This window comes from Mus caroli, chromosome 3 (assembly GCF_900094665.2).
Source record: "Mus caroli chromosome 3, CAROLI_EIJ_v1.1, whole genome shotgun sequence".
NCBI lineage: Eukaryota > Metazoa > Chordata > Mammalia > Rodentia > Muridae > Mus > Mus caroli.
This window is the reverse complement of record NC_034572.1, coordinates 101,891,836-101,915,787: the sequence shown is the minus strand read 5'-3', so window position 1 is coordinate 101,915,787 and position 23,952 is coordinate 101,891,836. Positions and strand designations below refer to the sequence as shown.

Sequence of the window (23,952 nt, the reverse complement as noted above, 5' to 3'; positions counted from 1 at the left end):
CTTTTAACAAGCTAGATAGTATAAGTTAAGATAGGCTAAAATGCTGATAAATTACTCAGTGGTGTAAGCCTGTTTGTCATCTCCTACACTTATCGCTCCAAATGTTGTAAACACGTCTTAGCATTTTCAACAAGAAGCTTGTTCTGAACCAGATGTTCTTCCCTGGATGAGAACCCAGTGCTCAGAGAAGAAAGACTTTACCTGAACCGCCCCATTCTGTAGTCATGGTGGAACACTACCCTCTGAACATAATACTAACTAGTCTTAGTTAGAATAGCTGTGGCTACTTTCAAGTGACCCTCAAGATGAGTCCTGTTGATGTTTCCTCCTAGAAGAAGGGACTAAGGGCCATAAGAAGGTCACCTGAGGTTCCAGCCATTCCCTCCTGTATTGCCCCTCTTTTCTCTGTGTATTTCTGTCCCAGCTTTACAAACTTTCAGATGGTGCTTAAGGGACACCTTAAAGGGACACCTTCTCACCTTAAGAGTGAGAAGTTCACTGAAGGGTAAAAGTCCATACATCCATGGGGAAACCACCATCCATACTGGACTAGGGTAGAACTGTTCCTTTGCTCTGCCATTGGTGCCCTATCTAGAATAAGTAGACATGTGTTTATATCTTCCCAGGAAAAAGTCCACAAGGGGAAAGTCTTCTGTGTCTTTGGTAAAGCTCCCTTTTAGAGGACCTTGTTAGGCCGGGATAACATAGAAGTAGATAACATTCTGCTGGTTTGCCTTTCCCCAGCCCCTGACAGATATTTACTTTCTCATACCATACATTCTCAAAACACATGAGAAGCAGAGATGCCCCAGGCACCATGGGCCAGAGCTCCATCCAGCCTCAGCCCCTTTCACCCATCCTTTTAGCGCACAGGCTCATCTTAGTCAGAGACTTTTTTTTCCACTACAGCAAAATTTAGAAACATATTCTAAATTCCTGTGCAATGTTTGCTGATGCTGCAGCTGTCCTCTACTCTCTCCAGAGGATGTTAAAACTGCTCTAATCAGTACCAGTACCCTGGACCGGGAGGTTACTTGACACAGCAGAGTCTAGCACGGTCAGTTACAGCCTTGGCATTCAGGAGGAGGGTGGTAGAACAGGAGGGACTTCTTTGAAACTTCTCCATTTGTATACATGCCTCCCCTACAGAGTCTAGCCAAAAGTAAACATAATTTTCCCTGTGTGTCTCCATCACAGGAGGAGCATATGGTTGGATGCAACTGGCTTCTCTGAAAGCCTTTCCAAAGAACACAATCTAGTTACTTAGCAAATATTTACTGAGCAACATGGAAGAAGAAAGAGCATTCCAGCCAGGGGCCAGCAAGAGGCGAGAGATAGGATAAACTAGAGAGAAATAAAACAGCAAGGGTATGTCTGGGGTGCAGTGAGCAAGTAGTAAAATTGAAAAGAAAGGGGAACAATTGGGTACAGCTTTGAATGCCTGGGAAAGGACTTTGAGTTTACTGCAAAAGGTAAGAGAGACTAAAGAAAGGTTCTGAACAAGGGACAGGCATGATTAAAATGATCAGTAAAATTCAGTGGGACCCAGGTAAAGAATAATCATATTCTACTGTTAATCAGCCATCAAAAGCTAAGCCCTTACTTTGCACCCAGCAGACGACCAAAGTCTTGCACAGATTGCTTTGCTTAATAAAATTAATAGTGCACTTAAGACATAGTGCTGGCCCACATGTATTTCAGTCCTTAGAGCCATCTCCTAATTTGAGTGTTGCTGCATCAATTTGGCAGATGGTGCCTGCACTTAAAAGGTAACTGTATTATGCTCAAGGCCAGACAGCTACAGTGGTAGAGCCAGGATTTAATTTCATGTTATTCTGACTCTAAAGCTGACTTCTTGTTGTTCTGTTTTGTTTTTCAAGACAAGGCTTCTCTGTGTAGCCTTGGCTGTCTAGGAATTACTGTACTGGTCACTCTGTAAAGCAGGCTGGCCTCAGACTCACAGAGATCTGCCTGCCTCTCCTTCCCAAGAGCTGGGATTAAAGGCATGTAGTGATGCTGCCACCACCACCCTGCCCAAAGCTGACTTTTATGAAGATGTTATGAAAATTCTGGGGAGCAATGAAGAACAATGGAAGGAGCGAGAAGAATAGATAAAAATAGATATAATCTAAGTTGCAGATGCATAATAGACATGTTATGACAACTGGTAAAACTTTAGGTAGGAATAGTGTCAAATATGAGTTACAGTTTTGAACATGGATAGCTGATAGAAATTTCAACAGGCATGCGCTAAGACTCAAGAACACAGGGAGCCAGGGGCTGGTGAGATGGCTCAGTGGGTAAGAGCACCCGACTGCTCTTCCGAAGGTCCGGAGTTCAAATCCCAGCAACCACATGGTGGCTCACAACCATCCGTAATGAGATCTGGCGCCCTCTTCTGGTGCGTCTGAAGACAGCTACAGTGTACTTACATATAATAAATAAATAAAATCTTTAAAAAAAAACAACAACTGAGTTTTGGATTAAAAAAAAAAAAAAAAAAAGGAGCCAGCTAAGTGCTGTGGATGAATAGGAAATGTCTTCCATAGGCTCAGGCTTTGGATGCTACTCCCCACTTTGGGGACACTTCTTTGGGGATGCTGTGTGGGTCAAAGAGGAATGTGCCTTTGCAGGTTATACCTGATGCCTGATCCTCTGTCCCTGTATGCTTTCTGCCTAGCACTGACATGAACAGCCTCTGCCACAAGTTTCTTCTGCCATGCCTTCCTTGCCACAGTCTCAAACGCTCTAAAACCATAAGCCAAAGCTAATCCTTACACTGTTTCTGTCAGGTGTTATGGTCACACTAACTCAAAAGTAGCTAATACAGAAGGAGGTTAAAGGGTTCCAAATATGTTGAATTTGACATAATGGTGGCAGAGATTTTGAAAACCCACCTTACTCCTTATGTCCGCTCCCCACTGATCAACTTCTTACTTGTTCATTTAAAAAAAATTAAAAATATGATAAAATGTAACATTTTAACAAATAATTATTTTAATTAGCGGTTTCCTATCCAGTATGTGAGGAACTAGTTGGGAAGTCATCACTTCATCTCAGCAAGGGAAAACAAAAAGCAAAAGTCTGAACAAACTGAAAAATCAGCAGGTGTTCTTAGATCCCTCAAACAAAGGAGCCACAGGGAAAACTGTGCCCCACCCTACAATCAGAAATGCAGATACAGAGAATTACAACTCAGCAGAGAACTGGAGCAGAAAGCTCCCAGGAACCAGGGTAAGAAAGCCTAGATTGTAGTGGAGGACTTGCTAGTGCTCAGTGTCTAACCAGCTCAAGCTGTGAAGACTTCAGTGGGTCCCAGACAGTGGGACAGAGTGGGGGAAATCTTCATTACTTCTAGTCCAGGGGCTCTTCTAGTTTCTCCCAAAGACTACAGAGCAGCATTCTCAACCTGTGGGTTGTGACCCCCTTGGGTCACCTAAGACCGTCGGAAAATATAGATATTTGGACTTTGATTCGTAACAGTAGCAAAATTACAGTTATGACGTAGCAATGAAAATAATTTCATGGTTGGGGGTCACCTCAACATGAGGAACTGTATTAAAGGGTTGCAGCATTAGGAAGGTTGAGAACCACTGTTCTAGAGAAAAAAGAAAAAAAAATCTGATACTTCTGGGGAAGAACAGGCATTATGAAATACCAAGGCCAGAGTTTTTCCAGAGTCTAATAACAGAGAGAAGGGAATTACTCAGCGACAGCACAACTCCTCTCTGTCATTCAGTGAGAGGTGTGCGGGCAGAGACTAAGAAGCCCTGTGAGCTCATAGCTCCAACACCAGATTGAATTATCTGGCATGTTACTGAGTATTCACTCCCACTATCTACATGCATGCACACAAAATGGCCTTTTTCTCAGCGCTCCTTTCACTACAACACCCCATCTGAGATACAGAGGGAAATGAATGGTAATGAATACATAAACATCCACAGTAACAAAAACCACACCTAGGATATTTAAACATCAGGGGAAAAGAAGCCTTACCTACACAGGAGCGAAGACAGGAATTCCTCTGAAACCATGCAAAAGAGAAAAGTGTGAAGTGAAATGCTTACTACGCTGAGGGGGAAGGAAAAGACAGTCTGGAATTGTGAGAAAGGAGCCTCCGAAAGTGAACAGAGTGGGTACTGTGGTATATGCCTTGGAGCCCCAGCAACGGAAGGCGAAGGCAGGTACAGGTGACTTGAACTTGGGAGTTCAAGATAAGCCTGAGCCACATTCAAGATTCCATCTGGAATCAGAAAAAAAAAAAAAAAAAAAAAAAAAAAAAAAAAAAAAAAAAAAAAAGTGAAGAAGAAATAAAGATTGCTTAGACAAAACCAGGAAATTTGTTGCCTGCCTTACATGAAATGTTAAAAAGCTCTTCAAAGACAAGAATATAGGGGCACAGGTCACAGACAGGCATACCTGACAAAAGGAAGAGCCCCAGAAAAGGAGGCTCTGTTTGTGTGATTAAAACAAATAATGTCAAGGTAGTTAAAACTTCAATGTAAAGCCAGGCGTGGTGGCGCACGCCTTTAATCCCAGCACTTGGGAGGCAGAGGCAGGCGGATTTCTGAGTTCGAGGCCAGCCTGGTCTACAAAGTGAGTTCCAGGACAGCCAGGGCTATGCAGAGAAACCCTGTCTCAAAAAACAAAACAAAACAAAACAAAACAAAACAAAACAAAACAAAACAAAAACTTCAATGTAAAAAAATCTTAGTTGATTTATGGGTAACAGTTTGTTCCAAATAGTAGCAATAATATATTAAGTATGCTTGAATGTATAATCTTATGACTCAAAGTATAGAAGGAGGAAACTAGGAATTTTTGTTGTTATGAGATATTTACAATAAGAACAATTTTAAAGAGAAAAAGTAATGAAAGAAAAATATTAAAAATAAAAATAGAGATTATTATATAAGTATAGATTTGGATTAGCTATAAATGTATATTGCAAATTCTAGGGCAACCACTAAAAAATATATTTTTTAGGGAAAAGTAAAAAAAATTGAAATGTAATTGTTACAAGAAAAATAAGGAAAAATTTAAAAAAAAAAGAAAAGAAAACTAAGGGCACTGAGGGGGAGAAAGGTCTAGGGATATAGTTCAGGTGGTAGTGTGTCTATCTAACATGTACAAGGCCCTGTGTTCAATTCATAGCCATCACATCAAACAGGTACAGCAGCACATACCTGTAATCCCATCACTTGGGAGTTAGAGGCAGAAGGATCAGAAGTTCAAAGTCATCCTAGTCTACAAAGAGTTCAAATGAGATCATGAGGATAGAACACACACAATCATTAGTGTCATAAGAAGAGATCCCTGGCTAGAGAGATGGCTCATCAGTTAAGAGCACTGGCTACTCCTCCAGAGGACCCAGGTTCAACTCCCAGCACCCACATAGCAGCTTACACCTGCCTGTCACTCCAGCTCCAGTGCTTCTGACAACCTCACACAGACACACACGTGGACAAAATAGCAATGAGCATAAAAGAAAAATAAATTGTATATTTAAAAGAGAAGAGACCCCAGAGTTTTCTCCACCATTCAAGGTGGAGCAAGGTGATAGCAAGAAGGAAACCAAGTGCAAGCCAGGAAGAGGGTCCTCTGGAGAGCCTTCCATGGCCTCGGGCTTCCCAGTCTTGTTAAAGATCAATGTATGTCATTTAAGTCACCCAGTTGATGGCATTTTGTTATTGTAGTCTAAAATGACTAAGATAATATCTAAGTTTCCACCCTGGGAAGCTAGAAAATACCAAATTAAATATAGAGTGAGCAGATGAAAAGATTTAGTAAAAGTGAGGGGCTACGTTAGTGAAATTGAAAACATAAACATGGAGAAATCAGTGAGATGAAGAGCTGGTTGTTTGAAAATATCATAAACCTCACACACTCAGAGTAACCTACTACAGAGAATAAACGTTTATGAAAACCCTATGGTTAATATCATAACTAACTCTAGGAATTAGGAGCTTCCCACTAAAATGAGGAACAAGCCAGGGCATCCTCTCTCCTCATTCTCTTTCAGCATTATACTAAAAGTGCTAACTAATGAATAAAGCAAAACAAGCAGGAAACCATTTAAAGGTATTCATACTAGCAAGGGAAGTGTTCCGTATGACACTGGCATATACATGTCACCATTCATTTTTGAAGTGCATCTACAACACCAAAATGAGTCCTAATTTCAACTGTAGACTTACAGTAATAGTGGTATGCTACTGTGAGCTCACCGTATTCGCTGCTCGTCTCATTCCTGTCACAGAAATATCTGGAAGAACCAGCTTACAAGAAAGTCTTATTCAGCTGGGCAGTGGTGGCGCACGCCTTTAATCCCAGCACTTAGAGGCAGATGGATTTCTGAGTTCGAGGCCAGCCTGATTTACAAAGTGAGTTCCAGGACAGCCAGAGCTACACAGAGAAACTTTGTCTCGAAAAAAAAAAAAAAAAAAAAAAAGGAAAGAAAAAAAGAAAAGAAAGGCTCATAGTTTCAGAGGGCTGGAGAAGCATGTGACAGTGCCACCTTACTTTATGGAGGAAGCAGAGAGATGAAAAGCAGTATGGGTAGATACACCTAAGGACCCACACCTACTGGCCTGTTTCTTCTAGTTAGGATTTAGTTCCAAACATTTTTCAGAACCTCCCAAAATGGGTTGCACATCTTGGGCCAAGCCCTGACATATGAACTTGTGTGGACATTTTAAATTCAAAACAAAACACTCATCAACTGGAACAAATGTGGCACTCTGGTGCGTCATGGTTGAGGAGACTGCATATGGGAGGGCAGGGGCTTTATGGGAGATCTCCTTGTCCTTGTCCACAGAGGGAGTCAGTTTTCTCCTTCTACCATGGGAATTCAGAGGATTAAACCCAGGTCGTCAGACTTGGCAGCAAGTGCTCTTACCCACTAAGCCACCTCGCCTACTCCTGTTCCTTTTGTGTCATTTTTTCTGACACAAAAGCAGCTCTGGAAGTGAATCTGGTTTTAACTTTAGGATTAAGTTGAGTTGATGTGCATGTGTATAATTAGGGCTTTGTGTAACCATCATAATCACTGCATGGTCATCACACCGGGATTCCTCCTGCCTTCTGTTATAGTCTTGTACAGGTTTTAGAATGTATATAAATTTTCATTTATCTGGGATAGTTACCTGCAAATGCAACTGCTAGGTCATATTGAATTGTGTGTTTTGTTTAAGAAAAAGTTGCCCAGTGTTTCTAGTGGCTGGGACATCTTTGCATGCCAGGCAGCAGTGTGAAGGCTCAGCATCCGAGTGCTTGCTTGGCATGGTTTGGCATTTCATTTCAGTTATTGTAGTATTTGCGTCGTTATCTCATCAAGGTTTTAATCCATATTTTCCTCATGACTAATGGCCGTGAATAACTTTGTTGTTCATATAGTCTTTAGTAAGCTGTCTGCTTACTGAGTCAGTTTTGACGGGTTGTTTGCTGTCTTATTATCTGATTTTGAGAATTCTTTACATATTCTTTTTATAAAAAGATGTATCTATTTGTATGTGTGTGTGCCTATGTGCATCTATGTGCACATGTGTAGACCAGAGGAGGGTTTAAAATCCCTAGAATTGAAGTTACAAGTGGTTGTAAGCTGCCATATGGATGCTGGGAACCAAACTCAGATCCTCTGCAAAAGCAGTGCTCTTATCTTTGGTCTGGTTGGTAGATTTGGGTGTGGGGTTGGCATCAAGACAGACAGAAAATAGCTATTCTCAATCTTCTGTGCATCTGCATACATTTTAGAAGGGTTTTGATTGAAACCACGGTAGTGGTTTGAGTACGAATGGCCCCTATAGGCTCACATATTTGAATGTTTAGTCATTAGGAAACGGCAGCATTTGAGAAGGACTAGAAAGTGTGGCCTGTTAGAGTAGGTGTGGCCTTATTGGAGGAAGTATATCACTGGAGATGGGCTTTCAGGTTTCTGAAGTCCAAGCCAGGTCTGGTTCTCTCTCTTCCTGAGGCCTGTAGAGCTCTCAGCTTCCCATCAAGTGCCATATGTATGGCCATGCACCACACCATGATAATAATGGACTAAACCTCTGAAACTGTAAGCCCGCTACCAGTTAAATGCTTTATTTTATAAGAGCTGCCTTGCTGGGCAGTGGAGGTGCACGCCTTTAATCCCAGCACTTGGGAGGCAGAGGCAGGCAGATTTCTGAGTTCGAGGCCAGCCTGGTCTACAGAGTGAGTTCCAGGACAGCCAGGGCTACACAGCAAAACCCTATCTCGAAAAACCAAAAACAAACAAACAAACAAACAAAAACAAACAAAAAGAGAGCTGCCTTGTTCATGACATGTCTTCACAGCAATAGACAACAATGTCACAATTAGTTATCAATTTGGAGAGCAATCTATTGAGTCTTCAAATCTCCAATATGCTATCTTAGAGCTTCCTGATTTTTTTTTTTAAAGATTTTATTTATTTATTTATTTATTTATTATATGTAAGTACACTGTTGCTGTCTTCAGACACTCCAGAAGAGGGAGTCAGATTACGTTATGGATGGTTGTGAGCCACCTGTGGTTGCTGGGATTTGAACTCTGGACCTTTGGAAGAGCAGTCGGGTGCTCTTACCCACTGAGCCATCTCACCAGCCCCTGATTTTTTTCAATGTTTCATAGTTTTCAGCAGATAGTTCCTGGACTTGTTGCTCTATCTAGAAATCATGCACTATTTGCTATTTGAAGTGGGATTACTTTCACTCTCCAACTTCAATTGCCGGTGTATGAAAACATGACTGATGACAGGTATTCTGCAAAGTCACGAAGATGTTCCTCGGATCCAGAGTTGGTCACAGTTGCTGGTTTGTGAACTGGATATGGCTTTATGATGCACTTCTGAATCAGACAGAAGATGGAGTCATGCAATCTCAGGGGAAACAGACTTTTGTCCTCTCACTGTCTTTTTTGCTGATTGTGAAAACAGTCTTCCCAGATGACTAGTGTTTCAGAGATTGATGCAACACACGCTTACATTTTCCTACAGCTTCATTATCGGCTCGATCTGTTTTTCTTCTGTTTTGCTGCCACACCCAAGCCAAAATCTACAAATCAGGGCAGTCAAGGCTACTGAGCAGCTCACAACTGTGAGGAGTTCCAGGCATGGCTGCTTCCTTTTTCCCCAGAAAAATACAAAATGCATCCTGGCATGTGGCATATGCTAATATTCCCAATACTTGAAAGGTGGAAGCAGGAGGACTGCCATGAGCTTAAGGCAAGCCTAAACTATAGAAAGAGGTCTCATTTGAAAACCTGCCTCACCAAAACATTAACAACAACAACAAAAGCCCAAACAAACAAACAAAAAAACCCACTACAACCACCACCACAACAAAAACCCATAGGAACTGAGTAACCAGGAACAGCCTGGCCTATGATTGGCCCTTCTGGTTAAGGAAGGCAGAAAACGAGGCAACCTCCACTAGGAAGGCTTGGGCAGAAAGTTAGTTGTTCACTTGCCCCATTAGAGAGCAGTGCTGTTTATTCAGTAGGATGAGAGATACATAAATAAGCTAAAGTTCATGTGGAGCTTTTTATTTACCAAGCAGTCAATGCACACTCACTGTGGAAATTTTTAGCATATAGATAAAAGCAAAAATAAGAAACCGTATGATCTGTCATCTCACCAGAGGCGATAAGCTCTTGCTTTTTTTCTATATAAACATGCAATTTTATGTTTACTCACAAAGTAAGCTACACTGTGATGCTTTTTTAACAGGTAAACATTTTTAGGTAGTAAAATTATCACACATGTCATTAATTACTGTTGCCTTTTGTATGGCTGTCCCAAATTTTTAGTCACTTGAATTTTTCTTCTGCTTTTGGGAGTGTAAGAGGGATGATTAATTACACACTTATTGCAGTAGAAAAACCTGATTGAGAAATCAGCTATATCTAGTTTTCTTGGCTGTGGACTCTTCAGAAAGGAATGCTAAGTATTTCCCCCACATCCTCCCAGGAGAGTGGCTAGGACTTCAAGTCTGGTAGGTCAAAGAGGTTGAGAGGTAGCTTTTTAGTTAGGAAGTTGGTTTACATAGGGCAGTGGCTTCCAGCACCTGGCAGAGGGCAGTAACCACAGATGTCAGACACTGAGACTCAGATGGTTCCCTTCCCCTTCCAGAGGTTGGCAAAAGCTGGTATGCAGATGGCTGTGAGGAACTGAAAGGAAGACTTTTCAGTAGTTGGCCACTTGGGCAGGGGATGCATGATGAGTGGGTGTGGGAAAACTGCTCATTAAGGTTGAAGTCTACCCTTGACTGGATTGTCTTCTGGGGCTTGTTGAAATATGGAGGACTCTCTTCATTAGCAGGGTTTCTGCTTCTCTGATCTTGTCTGGGGAATTAAAAAATCTCTACCGGCAGAATGTCACATAGCCTTAGAGTACAGGATCAACTTCCTTTTTCCTGATAAGAACCCGTTCAGCTAGCACCTGAGATTTCTGCAATGCTTCCCCATGATAATGAGGCTTTTTGGTACCCTAAACCTTCATCCCATGACCTCTGCCCATCCTAGATGTTCATACTTCCAGTCCCCTCAAATTACATAAGCCTTGAATCACCCCAAGTAAAGTTAATCTAACTCCCTGCAGTCGGTCCAGGTATGATCATTCATTCTAAGTGCTCACTGGGCTTCTGAACTTTGGTAGACATTCCTGTTGTCATTGCCCTCATGGACCAACATCAGCCAATGATCCCAGAGGGCAGGGAGAGCCACAAGCCATGCCCATAGACAGGAGATGACCAGCATCCCATAGGTAGCCATGGAGCAGCCATTAACTGCCTGAGTGCCTCCAACCTGGACCAGCTGTCCAGTTCTACTTTAATTCACCTGCTTAGGATTTCTGCTTTAGTTTACATTTAGAAAAATCAAATGAGTCCCGAAGAAGACCCCTTACTAATATTAGATCTCTAGCTAACTAAATAACAACTAAATAACTATGAACTGGGTTTGGAATCAGATTTAAATAAATTTCAAGAAAATAAAGAATATGATAATTTTTTTCCTGCCAACTGTCACAAAGTTATTCCCTGCTATATGCCATGCTGTAATAAACACTGACGTGATGTTCATCTATGGTTCTTGATGGTTCACCCTTGATATCTTCTTGGCCCCTAAGGAGTGGCAAGGTCTTTTGGGTCAGTCAACCATATGGCTTAAGCCCCTGGACCAAGGAACCTGAACTGGGCTAAGGCAGAAAAGGCAGGATATTCTGTGTCTGGCCCTCGCTCCCTTTCAAATGTGCTTTATAGCTCAGAGAATGTTTCTTCACCCTCCTAACCTTCAATTTTTTCCATCTGTAAAGTTCTGACAACCAAAGATCTTTACCACATGATAGTACTCAGCCTATGTAAAATCTAGACAGACACAGGTCCACAGAAGATAGAAGCAGTTCCTATGTGTTTCAATCAAATCAGTTGTTGTTGACCTGTTCCTGAAGAAAGCATAACTTTGGCACCTCTACATTTCCACTGTTGCTATTCCTTCCATCCAGTATGAATATACCTCACTGCATTTTCAAGTCCAACTCACTCTTTAAGATTCAACAAAACTACCTTATTTCACAAGGCTACCTGTATTTCTCCCATGGGAATCCATTTTTCTTTCTTCTTCAACAGGCATCTGCGATCAGTGAGTAGTCCTCTGGATACGTTGTGCAAGCTCCCTGAAGGCAGGGGTTGTGCTTTATTATCTGTGTACCCCCTCCAGGACTCAGCTCAATATTCTGAGAGTTACTATCAGCCAAATGGAGAACTAAAATTGGGACCTAGATTTAGGCTTGGATGCAATTCCAGACTATTTCAGGCCCTGGAGTGGGTGGGGCAATGAAAGGAATGCTGGGACTAGGAGATAAGACTTCTGAACATGAGTGTGGCCTAGGCTTCAGTGCCTGCCCACCAACTCATACCTCCTTGTCTAGGCCCTACAGGAACAAGAGGACACTGTGTCTTCATAAGTTGATCCTGGGGCCTTCAAGGGACCTCATTTCACCCATCCTTTCCCTGTGGTCCTACAAATAAGGCAAAGGCCTAAGTAGGCCTGCAGAAAATGGTTAGAGGAATTTTGGAAAAAGGCCAATGTCCAAGCTCCTGGTCTCTGGACTGAGCAAGCTAACTTGCTCTTAGCCCAGAACGTTGTTGACCCTTTGTCGGGACGCTGGAGTGTGGAAGTGGCATGAGCTCATTCTGGAGGCCCGGGAGCTCTGTTCTCACCACTGCAGAATGGGACAAATGATGAGGGTGGGGATGAGGGAGGTTAACTCTTCTCCCAGGGAAGAGACCAGGGTTGCATTGGTGTGATGGAGCCTGCAACTGCTCCAAAGCCGCCAGGCAGAACCTTTTGTCATTGTGGGCATGAAGAGGATTATCCCTACCAGGGTAGAGAGGTGTGAAGGCTAACCTTGGAAATCCAGACTGGCATAATGAGAGTTAGGAGGGTGAAATGGTTAATGGTTTGTTGAAAAACAGGGAGAGTCCCTCCTCTAGGGGCCCAGCTGGCTGCAAAGCCAGGAGCAGAGACTCCAAGGGTGATGCAATGGGGCCCGCCCTGCACACCAGAGAGGGTAAGGAAGGCCGACTCCCACCCAGCAGCAGCAGACTCCACACTACCAGCAGACAACCACTCTCTCCTCTGGCCCCAAGAAACCAGCCACATGGTGGGTGCGACCTTGCAGGTAGAAAAGGCCCTGTTTACTTGAGCTGTGGAAAATTGCAGCTTCTGCCTACCCTATTCCATCCAACCTCTAAGCCTTTCTAGTCAAGCAAGCCTTCCCATTAGCCCCACCATACACGTTCTGGAATCTCCTCATCAGGGTAGCTAGCTAGTCTAGCCAACCATTCTCTATTCCCACCGCAGGACTACTTTCAGGACTACTTTCCTTTTAGGAAAGGTAACAGGTAGAGGGTGAAGGACTCAGGACTGTGGAAGGCACAGACAGCCTCTGACCCTGGCAAGACGGCACTCTCACCCTGCTAGCCTGCTCACTATGATCCTGGGAGAGGATATATTCTGGGTGGGAAATCAGAAGCTTCTAGAAAACTCACAAGCGCTTCAAGGGTGGGCAAGCATCCCTGAATTCAAGAGTTAGACTGCTGTTCCCTTCCCACCTTTGAAAATGACCCAGACTCCTGAAAAATAGTTCTTACTTAGCATGGGGCAGGAGAGACAAGAGAATCTGACCTCTCTGAAAATATATTAGGGGACTCAGATTTTCTGACAAAGTTCTGATCTTAACTCCAAAGTCCCATGAGGACTATAGCTGGTTTGTTTTCTATGGGATCCCCAACACATCTTCTGTCCTAAGTCAAGAATTATTAGAGTGACTTACCAGGCAGAAGCTAAAGTCCAAGTGCAGTTTCACAATTTCTGCTATTATGGTAAACTTCTCAACACACACACACACACACACACACACACACACACACAGAGAGAGAGGGGGGGGCACAGAAAAAAAATACACAAAGAAGCATAACAAACTATCAGAACTGTTCCACAACCAGTGTTTACAAACCTTGGTTGCCTTTTCAGCCTTAACTTTAAAAGGTGGCAGCTTCAGAAACTGAGGAAGTTCATCAGGATCTTTGCTCCAATCCATCATTTAAGGACGTTTCCAGGGGCTACAGGACCGACTGTGCCCAGTCAGGACCCAACCTGAAGTAGAGAAGTGACAATTACAATGGCTCAGGCAGTTTCTGTCTTCCCTATCAGAAAAGCACAATTCACTTGCAAACAAGTGCTCTGCCCAAGCCTAGAGGATCAGTTCCAGCCTCGGGCTATTCTTAGTGTAATTCTGGAAGGCAGGGCCCAGACAGAATTCCAAATTCTCAACAGCAGCTCCTTTAAAACCTCCAATTACTTTTCTGGGATTTACATCTTAGTAACTTATGTTTGAACATATTACTTTTTGTAACTTTCTCCAAGCTCCCTTGTATTTGTTATGTGATTGAATTAAGTCATCACAAGCCCTAGATGGAGAGCTATATCTTTGTTTTGCATGAGGAAAGAGATCCAGAAAGATCTAAGATCCCGGTAGCCAAGTTGGGAACATAGTCAAGATCTGAGCCCTCATCTCCACCCAACCACAACCCTGGTACACACACACACACACACACACACACACACACACAGAGTCAGCCAGCCATCAGAAGTTCTCAAGTCCTCAGCACAGAATCTCAGATGCCCTAAGGCAAAGAGGTCCTTAATCCAGTACCTTCAGATAAACTATCACTATTGGCAGGAACAAGGCTCTCTGCCATTTACATTTTGTTCCATTTCTCTGTGCTGTGACCCAACTTAGTCTGTTTTGCTTGAAAGCAAATCACACCCACTCCTACTCCTCACTCCCAAATAGGAAATCCAAGTGCAGTGAGTTGGAAATGACTCCAAATGCCCAATAACAGAAACAAAACAAAACAGTTAAACTCTTAAGGTGAATGATGAAGTGTCTGAGCAACACAAACAAAGCTAAGAATGTAAAGCATCTCTGTGCAAGGAAACATGTTTTTGAAATACTGTAATTTGAACAGAGCAGAACCCACAATGGCACTTACCAAACACAGGTGTGCCAATGAGCATCTACAAATTAATAAGAAGCAGAATGAACTGAGAAGTATGGATGAAAGATTTTCTCTTTGTAAGTTTTCCCTATAATGTTCAAATAATAACTAGTAATAACAATTTCCTAACACATAGGCAAATGTGATTATCTTAATAAGCAGAGGGAGGTGTGAAGGAGGAAGAACTCTTGCTAGAGCTGCTGAAATGAAAGAACCAGCGTCTGGGTAAGGGGCTCTTCTGAGAGCACAATGTGAAACAGGAAGCAGAGTTCTTCTATAGCCCTGCCCCAGGTGATCTGGAGTGCTGCTCCAAGGGGACCCAGCACATCAAAAAACATGTCAATGGTGCCTCTAAGAGCCATGCAACAACCAGGGCAGAAGGGGATGAGGGCTTTCCTCTTTCTAGTACTGCCCACAGCTCACATCACTACAATTATGGGGTGCTGTCTTAGGGTTTTACTGCTGTAAAGAGACTCCATGACCAAGGCAATTCCTATAAGGACAACATTTAATTGAGGCTGGTTTACAGGTTCAGAGGTTCAGTCCATCATCATGAAGGCAGGAAGCATGGCAGTGTCTAGGTAGGCATGGTGTAGGAGGAGCTGAGAGTTCTACTGCATCCATGGAAAGACTGATTCTTCTGCAGTGGGTGGGGCTTCAAACTCACCACCACGTTGACACACTGCCTCCAACAAGGCCATACCTCCTTAACAGTACCACCCTCTATGGGCCATGCACATTCAAACCACCACAGGCCCGTAAAGTGAGGCTTGTTGACAAGAGGGAAAAGGCCTACAGAACAAGTATAATATTTCTTAGGTAAGATGCCAGGCTGGATGGGAGTACAGAGGCACAAACAAGGCTTCCCTAAGACCCAGGAACAGCACTCTCTACAAACACATTAAACTCAACATGTTTCAAGCTGATCCCATATCTCATCAGCCTCTCTATGAAGGATTGCTTTTTCTCCTTTGTTTTCCAAATTGGTGATTGCCAGCACTACCCACCATGATGCAACAGGCTGTATTCCATCTGTCTCTAGCTTCAGCCTTTACTCTGTTCTACTGCACCTTCATTCCCTAAACACACTAAAATAGTGACAGCTCCCAGGGCATACCAAGCTGTCTTGATTGTCTGCCTTTCCTGGATTCTGTTCTCAACCTTAGCCAACTGTTTACTATCAAGACAGCACATGTAGCATCTCTGTCTGTGAAGTCCCTTCTGTTCATCTGCTGAGACCTACAGAACCTGTACCCAGCTAGAAGCCGGTGCCTCCATGTTATTAGTCTCTCAAGCCACATCTAGCACTGTTCCTAGTATACCTCAAGCATTCAGTGCAGTGATGAAACTTAACCCTAGTAAACCTAGGGTTACCGAGAACTGTATCACCGGGCAGGTTCGATACTGTGAACCCCATACAGTATACCTTTGTGTATCCATAGGCTAAATAACCTGGTATACAATGTATATACTACACCCATTGCATCTGGCTATACAGCATATACTGCAGGTGGTTGTAGTACAACGGTAAATACTTTAAAAACTTAACCATATCAAAAGGTAGGCTTATATAATTACCACCACGAAACTGAGGAATGTGTAGTGCTAAACACTACAATAGCTTTGTCACGGGATTGTAGGAATATTTTGTTTTAAAATATTTGTTTTTGATTTTAGTCTTGGTTTTCTTTCTATTGTAATAAAGAACATGACCAAAAGGTAATTTTCAGAGGAAAGGATTTCAGCTTACATGTCCTGGTCGCAGCCCATTATAAAGCAACTCAAGGCAGAAGATCATGTAAACCAGTATAAAGCAACCCAGGGGCAGGAACTTAAGCACAGGCTATGGAGTGCTGCTTCCTGGCTTGTTCCCCATTACTTGCTCACCATCAGTCAAGAAAAAGCTCCCACAGACATATGACAGACAGTCTGATAGAGGCATTTGCTTAGTTGAGGTTCCACGCCCAGATAACTCCAGCTTATATCAACTTGACATAAATCTAACCAGGAAAGTTTTGGTGGTGGTGTCTTTGTTGAGACAAGGTCTCACTACATATCCCAGGCTAGCCTCAGACTCACACTTTAGCTCAGACTGGCCTTGAAGTCTTGGCAATCCTCCTGTCTCAGCCTCCTGACTATTTGGATGACAAGTGTGTGCTCCCATAGGTGACTCCATAATACTCCCATGGACTACTGGTGTATAGTATCTAGCATTGGCCAGATCATCATGCACTGTATATGACTTTGTTTTATAAATAAAGAATACAATTAGTTTTGGGGTAGACTAAGTATATTTGACTAATTATAACAGTCCCATGTGAGACACTGCAACACTATTACACTTTTAGTCATGTGATCTTCTGGTTCACCTTTGTCCTTCCACCACTCCTTTCTTGGGCAGGATTCTCTCTGATCTCCAGACCTTTGGAAAACTTCCTACCACCACATACAACAAGTAGCATTATCCTTAGATCCCTCCTCTTCACAAACACTGGCCCAGGAATGGGTCTCTAGTCTGGATGCCTTTGTGGTGTCCAGAGGAATTAGCTTGCTTGCTGGTAGAGGTAGTGTCAGGTGAGGGAACAGGCAAAAACAAGCCATTTCTTGGCATCCAGAAGTGGCAGTTTCCAGTTGGACCACGTGAGGCTGTCTTGGGATTGGGCATGAGCTAGGTAGCATACGGTGTTTCTCTCGGATGGTATGCTGTCACACTCCCTGGCTGGGTAAGCACTTTGTTTTCCAGCCTCTACCTGGGGGGCATGGTAGCTACCAGGGCCTTCTACAGTGGCTGGTTTTCAACAATGCTATGACCTTAGACTGGTTCCTATTGCCTCTCTAGTATCACAGGGGTGCCCTTTCCACCTTTAGATTAAGCATCCTTGTCCATCTCCTGCAAGAGCAAACCACCAGCCTCCTGTCCAAGAAGGCACACTGGTAAGTGGAGTCACTTGCTGGTCTCCATCTCGACCTAAGCCACTCAATAAAGTTGTATTCCCTCTAGGTCTGGTCCTGTGGAAAATCCTTTTTGTCTCCTGACTCTGAAGGAGTATAAGAGATGTACTCTTCAATCTCCAGGAAGTTCACAGCGAAGCTAAAATGCCCAGAGAAAGTACAAAGCACCTGAAGAAAAATTGTTTTTAAAAAATAGATACACTAGAGCTTGTTAAAAATAATTTGTCTCAAGACACACACACACACACACACACACACACACACACACATATATATATATATATATATATATATATATATATATATTTTTTTTTTTAAATTCCGGAGACGTAGAATTTCTTAGCTGATTTCTAAAGACTCGGCTGAATTAAATCTATGGGGCTCCAATAATAGTGTGGACAAAATAAAAAAGCTGAAAGCTCCCGAGTGGGCCAGTTGTGGTTGCAGGCCCCAGCTCTAAGGAGAGAGGGGCCGGCCTGGCCCTGTGTGGATGAGCTTACTACCCTGGTTTCATCTCTCTGCCCTCTGTGGCCATAGAATTCCCAAGGAGAGGAGTCTGACTGCTCCCAACAGTGAGCAGATGAGAGAACACTAACATTTTAAGACATAGCAATCCTTCTAGGTACTTCAACAGCCCTCTTCAAACACCCACAGGCTTCTCACAGGAAGAATTCAGTGGGTCCAGAAATAACTATTTCACACCTTCCCCAACCTTGAGCACAAATCAGTATTGGGGTAAGGCTGGTGTCTTTTAAGACCACTTTTTTTCTTGATAAAGTTGAGTCTTTAAAACCTGGTAAGGTCAGGAATGGTGGCGCAGGATAAGAGATCAAAGCCAGCCTGGGTTACATAGTGAGACCCTCTCACAAACAACCCAGAACCCAATGAGGTGCTGGATATAAAAGAATGAGCTTAGAGAGGAATTTAGTGGAAAGGCTCTCAGGAAGACTTATTCTCAGCATGGGGGGGAAGAATCTGGCTTCTCAGAGTCCACCCAAGAGAGAAGGGTGAAGTGAAGGAATGAAAAAGGAGCCACAGGAAACAGCTAGATGTGGAGTGTACTAGAGAGCTTTGAGGGAGACTGTGGTCATTGAGAAATCCCAATGGTGAGATAGATGGCTGAAATCTCTTTTTGGAACATTTCAGAAATGTAATTGAAAACTGTTTGCTGTGTGATGTAACCTCTCCCCTTTGACCAACAAACCTTCATTAAAAGTTCTGCTACATGTTATAGCCTCATTTTTGTGGTTTAGGAGTAAGAGTTGGAAAGAGAAAGGGGCTGATGTGACTACAAGAGCTAAAAGAAACAGTTGTAAGACTAGAATAGTGAGTAACGTTTCAGATGAGGCAGCAAACTAGAGCCAGAGATGACCATGAAAACCTAAGTCCCCTCAGTAATTCACAGAAATCCTGGGGACAACATTGTACTTTCCACAGGACATAGGAATTGGAGCCAATGTCATTTGAACGACTCTCAAAGGATAAGATACCGCAGTTGACCCCAGCTTACGAATAGGCTTTCTCTTCCCAAATGGATGGGTTCTTGGAAAACATAAATATGCCACATGCACCTCTACCACCCCAGGGCCTTTATACGGGGGCTGTACACAGTAGAATCCAGAAACGGTGCGAGTCCAAACTGAACGTTCTGCACTACACTCACTGTGTGTGGAGCTGGCAGGGAGAGCCTACTGCCTAGAGAGAGCATGGACCAGGAGAACCCATTTGGCTGGGACTTTTTCTTGATCTGCCCTGTTCTCTGCCCTCTGACCCACCCATCAACCTTATCTTAATGACCTCTTCACATCAGCACTGCAGCCTGAAGGTCTTGTAAACAGATAAGGCCCAGGAGGAGATGGTGATGGAGGTCATAAAGGGTTGTGTAGAAACCAGACTGCTCTCAGCTTGTTCTGCCCCCCTGTGAAGTAAAAAAGCAAACACTGTCCCCTGAAAATGGACTTCTGGCCAAAGGGCCCAGGGTGTGGGCCGTGAGTAAGCTGTCTCTAACACTGAATTTTCCCAAGAAGTGCCCAGTAAAATGTGTCTGGTGGGACTCTGGTTTATGCTCCCAAGCATCGCTCTTGATACGCCATCTTCCAGATTCCCGACGCTCTGCCACCTCCCCATCCTGAGGTTTCCTGGGGAATTGGTAGTCCAAAGACCCTTAGTCTTGTGGCATCTTTATAGGGAGCCACACTCTGCTCAATAGGACTGATGGCACCACCTGGCGGCAGACAAGGTACAACTACTCACCCTGGGACGCTCATCACCGAGGAGCAGGAAAGGAGGGGCGGCTCCTGCGGCCCGGCCCAGCGTGGTGACGTCAGCAGAGCGCGCCATTTCTCCCCGCCTCTTTTCCCCATTCTCCTTGGGGCTGCCAGTACTTGACGTGGCGTCTCCGCTCTCTACCCTTACTTTGCGTGCGTGCTTGCGTGTGGCGGAGGTGGCTGCGCGGGCAGGTCGGAGCTGCGTGCTGTTGCTTCTGGGTCTTCTGTGGCCGCCGTCGCTGTCCGGCAGGCTCGGGTCGCGGAGCGGACGAGGCGCGCGCGCGCGGGTCCCAGGCCTTCGGAAGCCCAAGCAGCTCGGCGCGGGGCCTGGCGGGAAGGCGGGCGAGCGCGTGGCCGAGGGCGCCGCGCGGACGGGCGGGCGCCCGTGAGGGAAAGAGGCGGGGGCGGCGGGTTAGCCGCGGGCCGGGCCGGCCGGGGGATGTCGATGCCTGACGCGATGCCGCTGCCCGGTGTCGGGGAGGAGCTGAAACAGGCCAAGGAGATCGAGGACGCCGAGAAGTACTCCTTCATGGCCACGGTCACCAAGGCTCCCAAGAAGGTGCGGGGCTCTGGGTGGCGGCGAGGGCCCTCGCGGAAGGGGCGCGAGCAAGCCCCGGGCCCGGACTCGGGTAGTTCGGGACTTAGGGCTAGGGTTTGGGGTGCTCAGAACCATTGACACGATGTAGTGGGTGGCCGGTGAGCGGCCATGGGCCTAGCTGGAGCCAAAGAGGCCGCTCTGACCTCGCTTTTCTTTGTCCCTCGGCCGGAGTCCTCCTGGATCTTACTGAAGCCCGACAGGGCCAGGCCTTAAATTCGCGACTGACTTTTCCTGGATGGAGGGCCTTGAAGACGAGATTGGGAGGGGGTGAGCGACTCAGCTGACCCCTGTGACCTGTCCAGGGGATGAGGTTGTGCAGGAAATTTCCCCTCAGGTGAGTAGGGGAAATCAGGCAGCGCTTTTTCAAAGCATCTTCTTGGGGGAGAATTGGCCGTTTGATCAACAACTGCGTGATCGCTTAGGGGCAAGAGGAAAGAACCGTATGAACTGGTTTATGCAGCTGACGGTTCTAAAAGCAACAAGAGATGGAAAGGCAAAATGGTAATCGCCGTGCAGTTTTCCACCTGCTAGGAAGTATGTGAGAAAGGAAAATTTAGAGGTTGGTGACAGTAGACACTGTCATGGATGCAGGTTGATCGCAGTCATGTGAATAGATCATTTAGACATCCCTCCAGAAAGGAGCTTGGGTGGGTTGGAGAGGTGGGTGGGAAGAAATGATTGCTCATTCTTTACTGCACTTACAAGTTCAGCCTATTGTGCTGGGGGTTGAGCTCAAAGGACATCCTTCTATGGCTCTTGGAAAAGGTGATCTGAGGAGGGCTGAGTCTAACTAGCTTGCTCAGTGGTAGGGTCGGGGTCTCCAGTGCTTTCTGTCGAACCTTTGCAGACCTTCCTCTAACCTGGTACCCAATTAGCAGTAGAACAAGGAGGTGACCTTTCTGAAATAGTTCCCTCTTGTATAAAGTCTTTTCAGAATCAATCCTGCCTACAATATTTGTAGGGGATGATATAGATTCAGCCAAGCAAGGTTTGCAGAGCAGTTAATCCCCAAAGCTCCTGTACCGGAACTAGTTAAGCTGCTCTCAGTGCCTGAGAGGGCTTTATTTATTTTCCTCCAGGAAACTAATTGACTGGTCTCGAAAAGAAAAAAAAAGTCATTGCTGTGTGCTTTAGCTCTGTTTTCTCACAAAATTGAGAATGTCACCAATAACACCTTTAAAGGGTTTATAGAAGGTCCCTCCATCCTAAGGGATCCAGTTGACCTCATTTTTAGTGCTCTCATTCCCCAACTGCTTTGTTGGAGAAGTGACCTTTTGCAATCTGCACTATTTGAATACAAAGTTAGAGTTCTTACAAGCAAAATGTGTACGTGCAGTACCTCAGATGAGTTAAGTGGAGAGTTGGAAACCCCGATAGACTAACCCCCTGACTCTTATCTCTTGTCATAAGCCCACCTTCTTTTGTCTAGGTACTCCAGAGAGTAATAGTCATTTTTATTGTTCCTTTTTTTTCTTTCAGTGTAACTATATTCTTGCAAGTCAATATTGATAAGCCAAAATCTGTATTATACATTGTAAACTCCTGGAGGCCAGGACTCTTGGGTACCATTGTATCTATGGAGCCTAGCTTTGTCCCTTGAATGTAGTACTCAATTGTTAATTGGCAATCTGGCTAACCAGTACCTGAGATGCTGAATGCCAACGGCAGTAAATATCCCTTTTCCTCTGTCTGAAAGGAATATCACAAATGAGTATTATTGTGAAGCCAAGTGCTAATGACTTTAGAGACTCATATTCCATTAACTAAAATAAGCAAGTCTCTGCCAGGCGTGTGGGAGACCCTGTTGTAAATTTCCATTTGCTAATGTATGTGTCCTCATGTTATTCATCTTGTTCTTTGAGCTTTATTGTGTGGTATATACATTATACTTATATTAAGATGTATTATGATGACTAATTACCTTCCCTTAATGATGATGATAAGAAGCATTTACTTTGTTAATGGACCAGTTAAGGACTAGTCAAGGTCATGTAGTAAATTCTGGGTACTCTGGTTTTGGTTTTTTATTCCCTCTTAGGATTTCAGTTCCTCGACATTCTGACTTAGGTCACTCTTGAGCCTCTTCCATGTGGTGATAATGTGATGAAGTATGGTAAAGGTGAGGGTGCAGGTGGCATGGTACTGAATAGTGTGAGGAAAAGGTCTCTTTAAAATGATGTAGTCCGTCATCCCAAAGGATCCCAGCTCGACTGTAGACCAGTAGACCAATAATCTTTGAATCATTCCCATTCCTGAGCTCATGTGGAATTGAGGGCATTCCTGGGGCCATAGGTGACTTTAAAGCTTCTCTATCAAGTCAGCTTCTAGTATGCTTGTCTTGCCAGTTTTAAATTATTGTTTGCTTTGTTTGAGGTACAGTATATTATATGCCCATTCAAGCAAAAGCATATCTTATTCTCTAACTAAAATGATAGCCAGTTTTATATTGAATGTCTACTCTAGTACTATGGATATTACAGGGCTTGTTGGTTTGATTTAAGACTTGAATATTTGGCAGTCAAAAAGCCAACTATTAATTGGTATCCCCCTAAGTGAATAACTCTTGTGCCTCAGTTTCTGCATTTGCCTAGTAAATGTCTGTTGTTTGGAACAGGTGATGCTAGAGATATTTGGAAGTAAAGATAACAAGAGTAATTTTTTAAAGTATATTTTACTCCCTCCTTAAAATATTTTCATATATTAATTTATGGAGGGAGGACATGTGTGCACGGAGGAGTCAGGATAATTTACATGAGTCTAATCCGATCAAACTCAGGTTGTCAGGCTTGGCAGCAAATGTCTTTACCTGCTGCTGAGCATCTTGCTGGCCCTGTGTCCCCTCTTTTCAGTGAGCATTTGTTGTGACTTGTAGAGAGTCATAAATGCCAAATACTGAGTAGATAAAACTTAAGAAATAATGGGAAAGTATTGTTAACTTTGAAGGCTAAGATAATTAGTGATACAGATTATCATAAGCAACTCCATAAAACATCCTAACACCCAGAAGAACATGAAAAGAACCATAGTCTTGTCTCTTAGTAGACATGAGAAATAATGGAAGACATTTTTTTCCTGACCTAGAATTATAAAGGCAGTTTTCATGGGACCGCATTGATTGCTGTGGTATAACCTAACCCCCCAACCCCACACCCTGGTTTTTTGAGATAGGGTTTCTCTGTGTAGCCCTAGCTGTCCTGGAACTCACTCTGTAGACCAGGCTGGTCTCCAACTCAGAAATCTACCTGCCTCTGCCTCCCAAGTGCTGGGATCAAAGGCATGTGCCACCACTGCCTGGCTGTGGTATAACTTACATGATAAAGCTTATTCACAACTTATAAGTGGTTTCAGTTAGGATGGTCAGGAAAGCTTGATGTGAGGGCTCTTTTAGTAGTAAGGAGAAGTGTACATTGTACCACAACTGAAGGAGAACCCTGTTTAATGTTGGCAGTTACTCAAGACAAATCCAATACATTTGTGGTGTAGATAGTAACTGTCTTTGGAACTTCAGACATTGACATTGTGTCAGATTGTTGGTTTTCCATAAATAAACCCCAGTCTCTAATTTATT

At 43.9% G+C, this 23,952-nt stretch overlaps 1 protein-coding gene and 1 long non-coding RNA gene across 3 annotated transcripts in view; one reads left to right on the top strand and one right to left on the bottom strand.

Annotated features, from left to right (window-relative positions):
* Positions 1 to 13,066, bottom strand: part of LOC110291498 — a 108,053-nt gene extending 94,987 nt beyond the window's left edge. The window contains exon 1 of the long non-coding RNA XR_003836223.1: positions 11,586 to 13,066. This is a non-coding gene — a long non-coding RNA (uncharacterized LOC110291498). The remainder of the gene's footprint in view (positions 1 to 11,585) is intronic.
* A 6,783-nt stretch (positions 13,067 to 19,849) lies between these two features.
* Positions 19,850 to 23,952, top strand: part of Ahcyl1 (adenosylhomocysteinase like 1) — a 34,048-nt gene continuing 29,945 nt past the window's right edge. Inside the window, exon 1 of one of the 2 annotated variants that reach the window (XM_021158673.1) lies at positions 19,850 to 20,345. In XM_021158673.1, the coding sequence (XP_021014332.1) occupies positions 20,226 to 20,345 (120 nt within the window). In that variant the 5' untranslated portion in view covers positions 19,850 to 20,225. Of the gene's footprint in view, positions 20,719 to 23,952 lie in introns of both variants that reach the window. The other variant, XM_021158674.2, reaches the window with a different exon arrangement.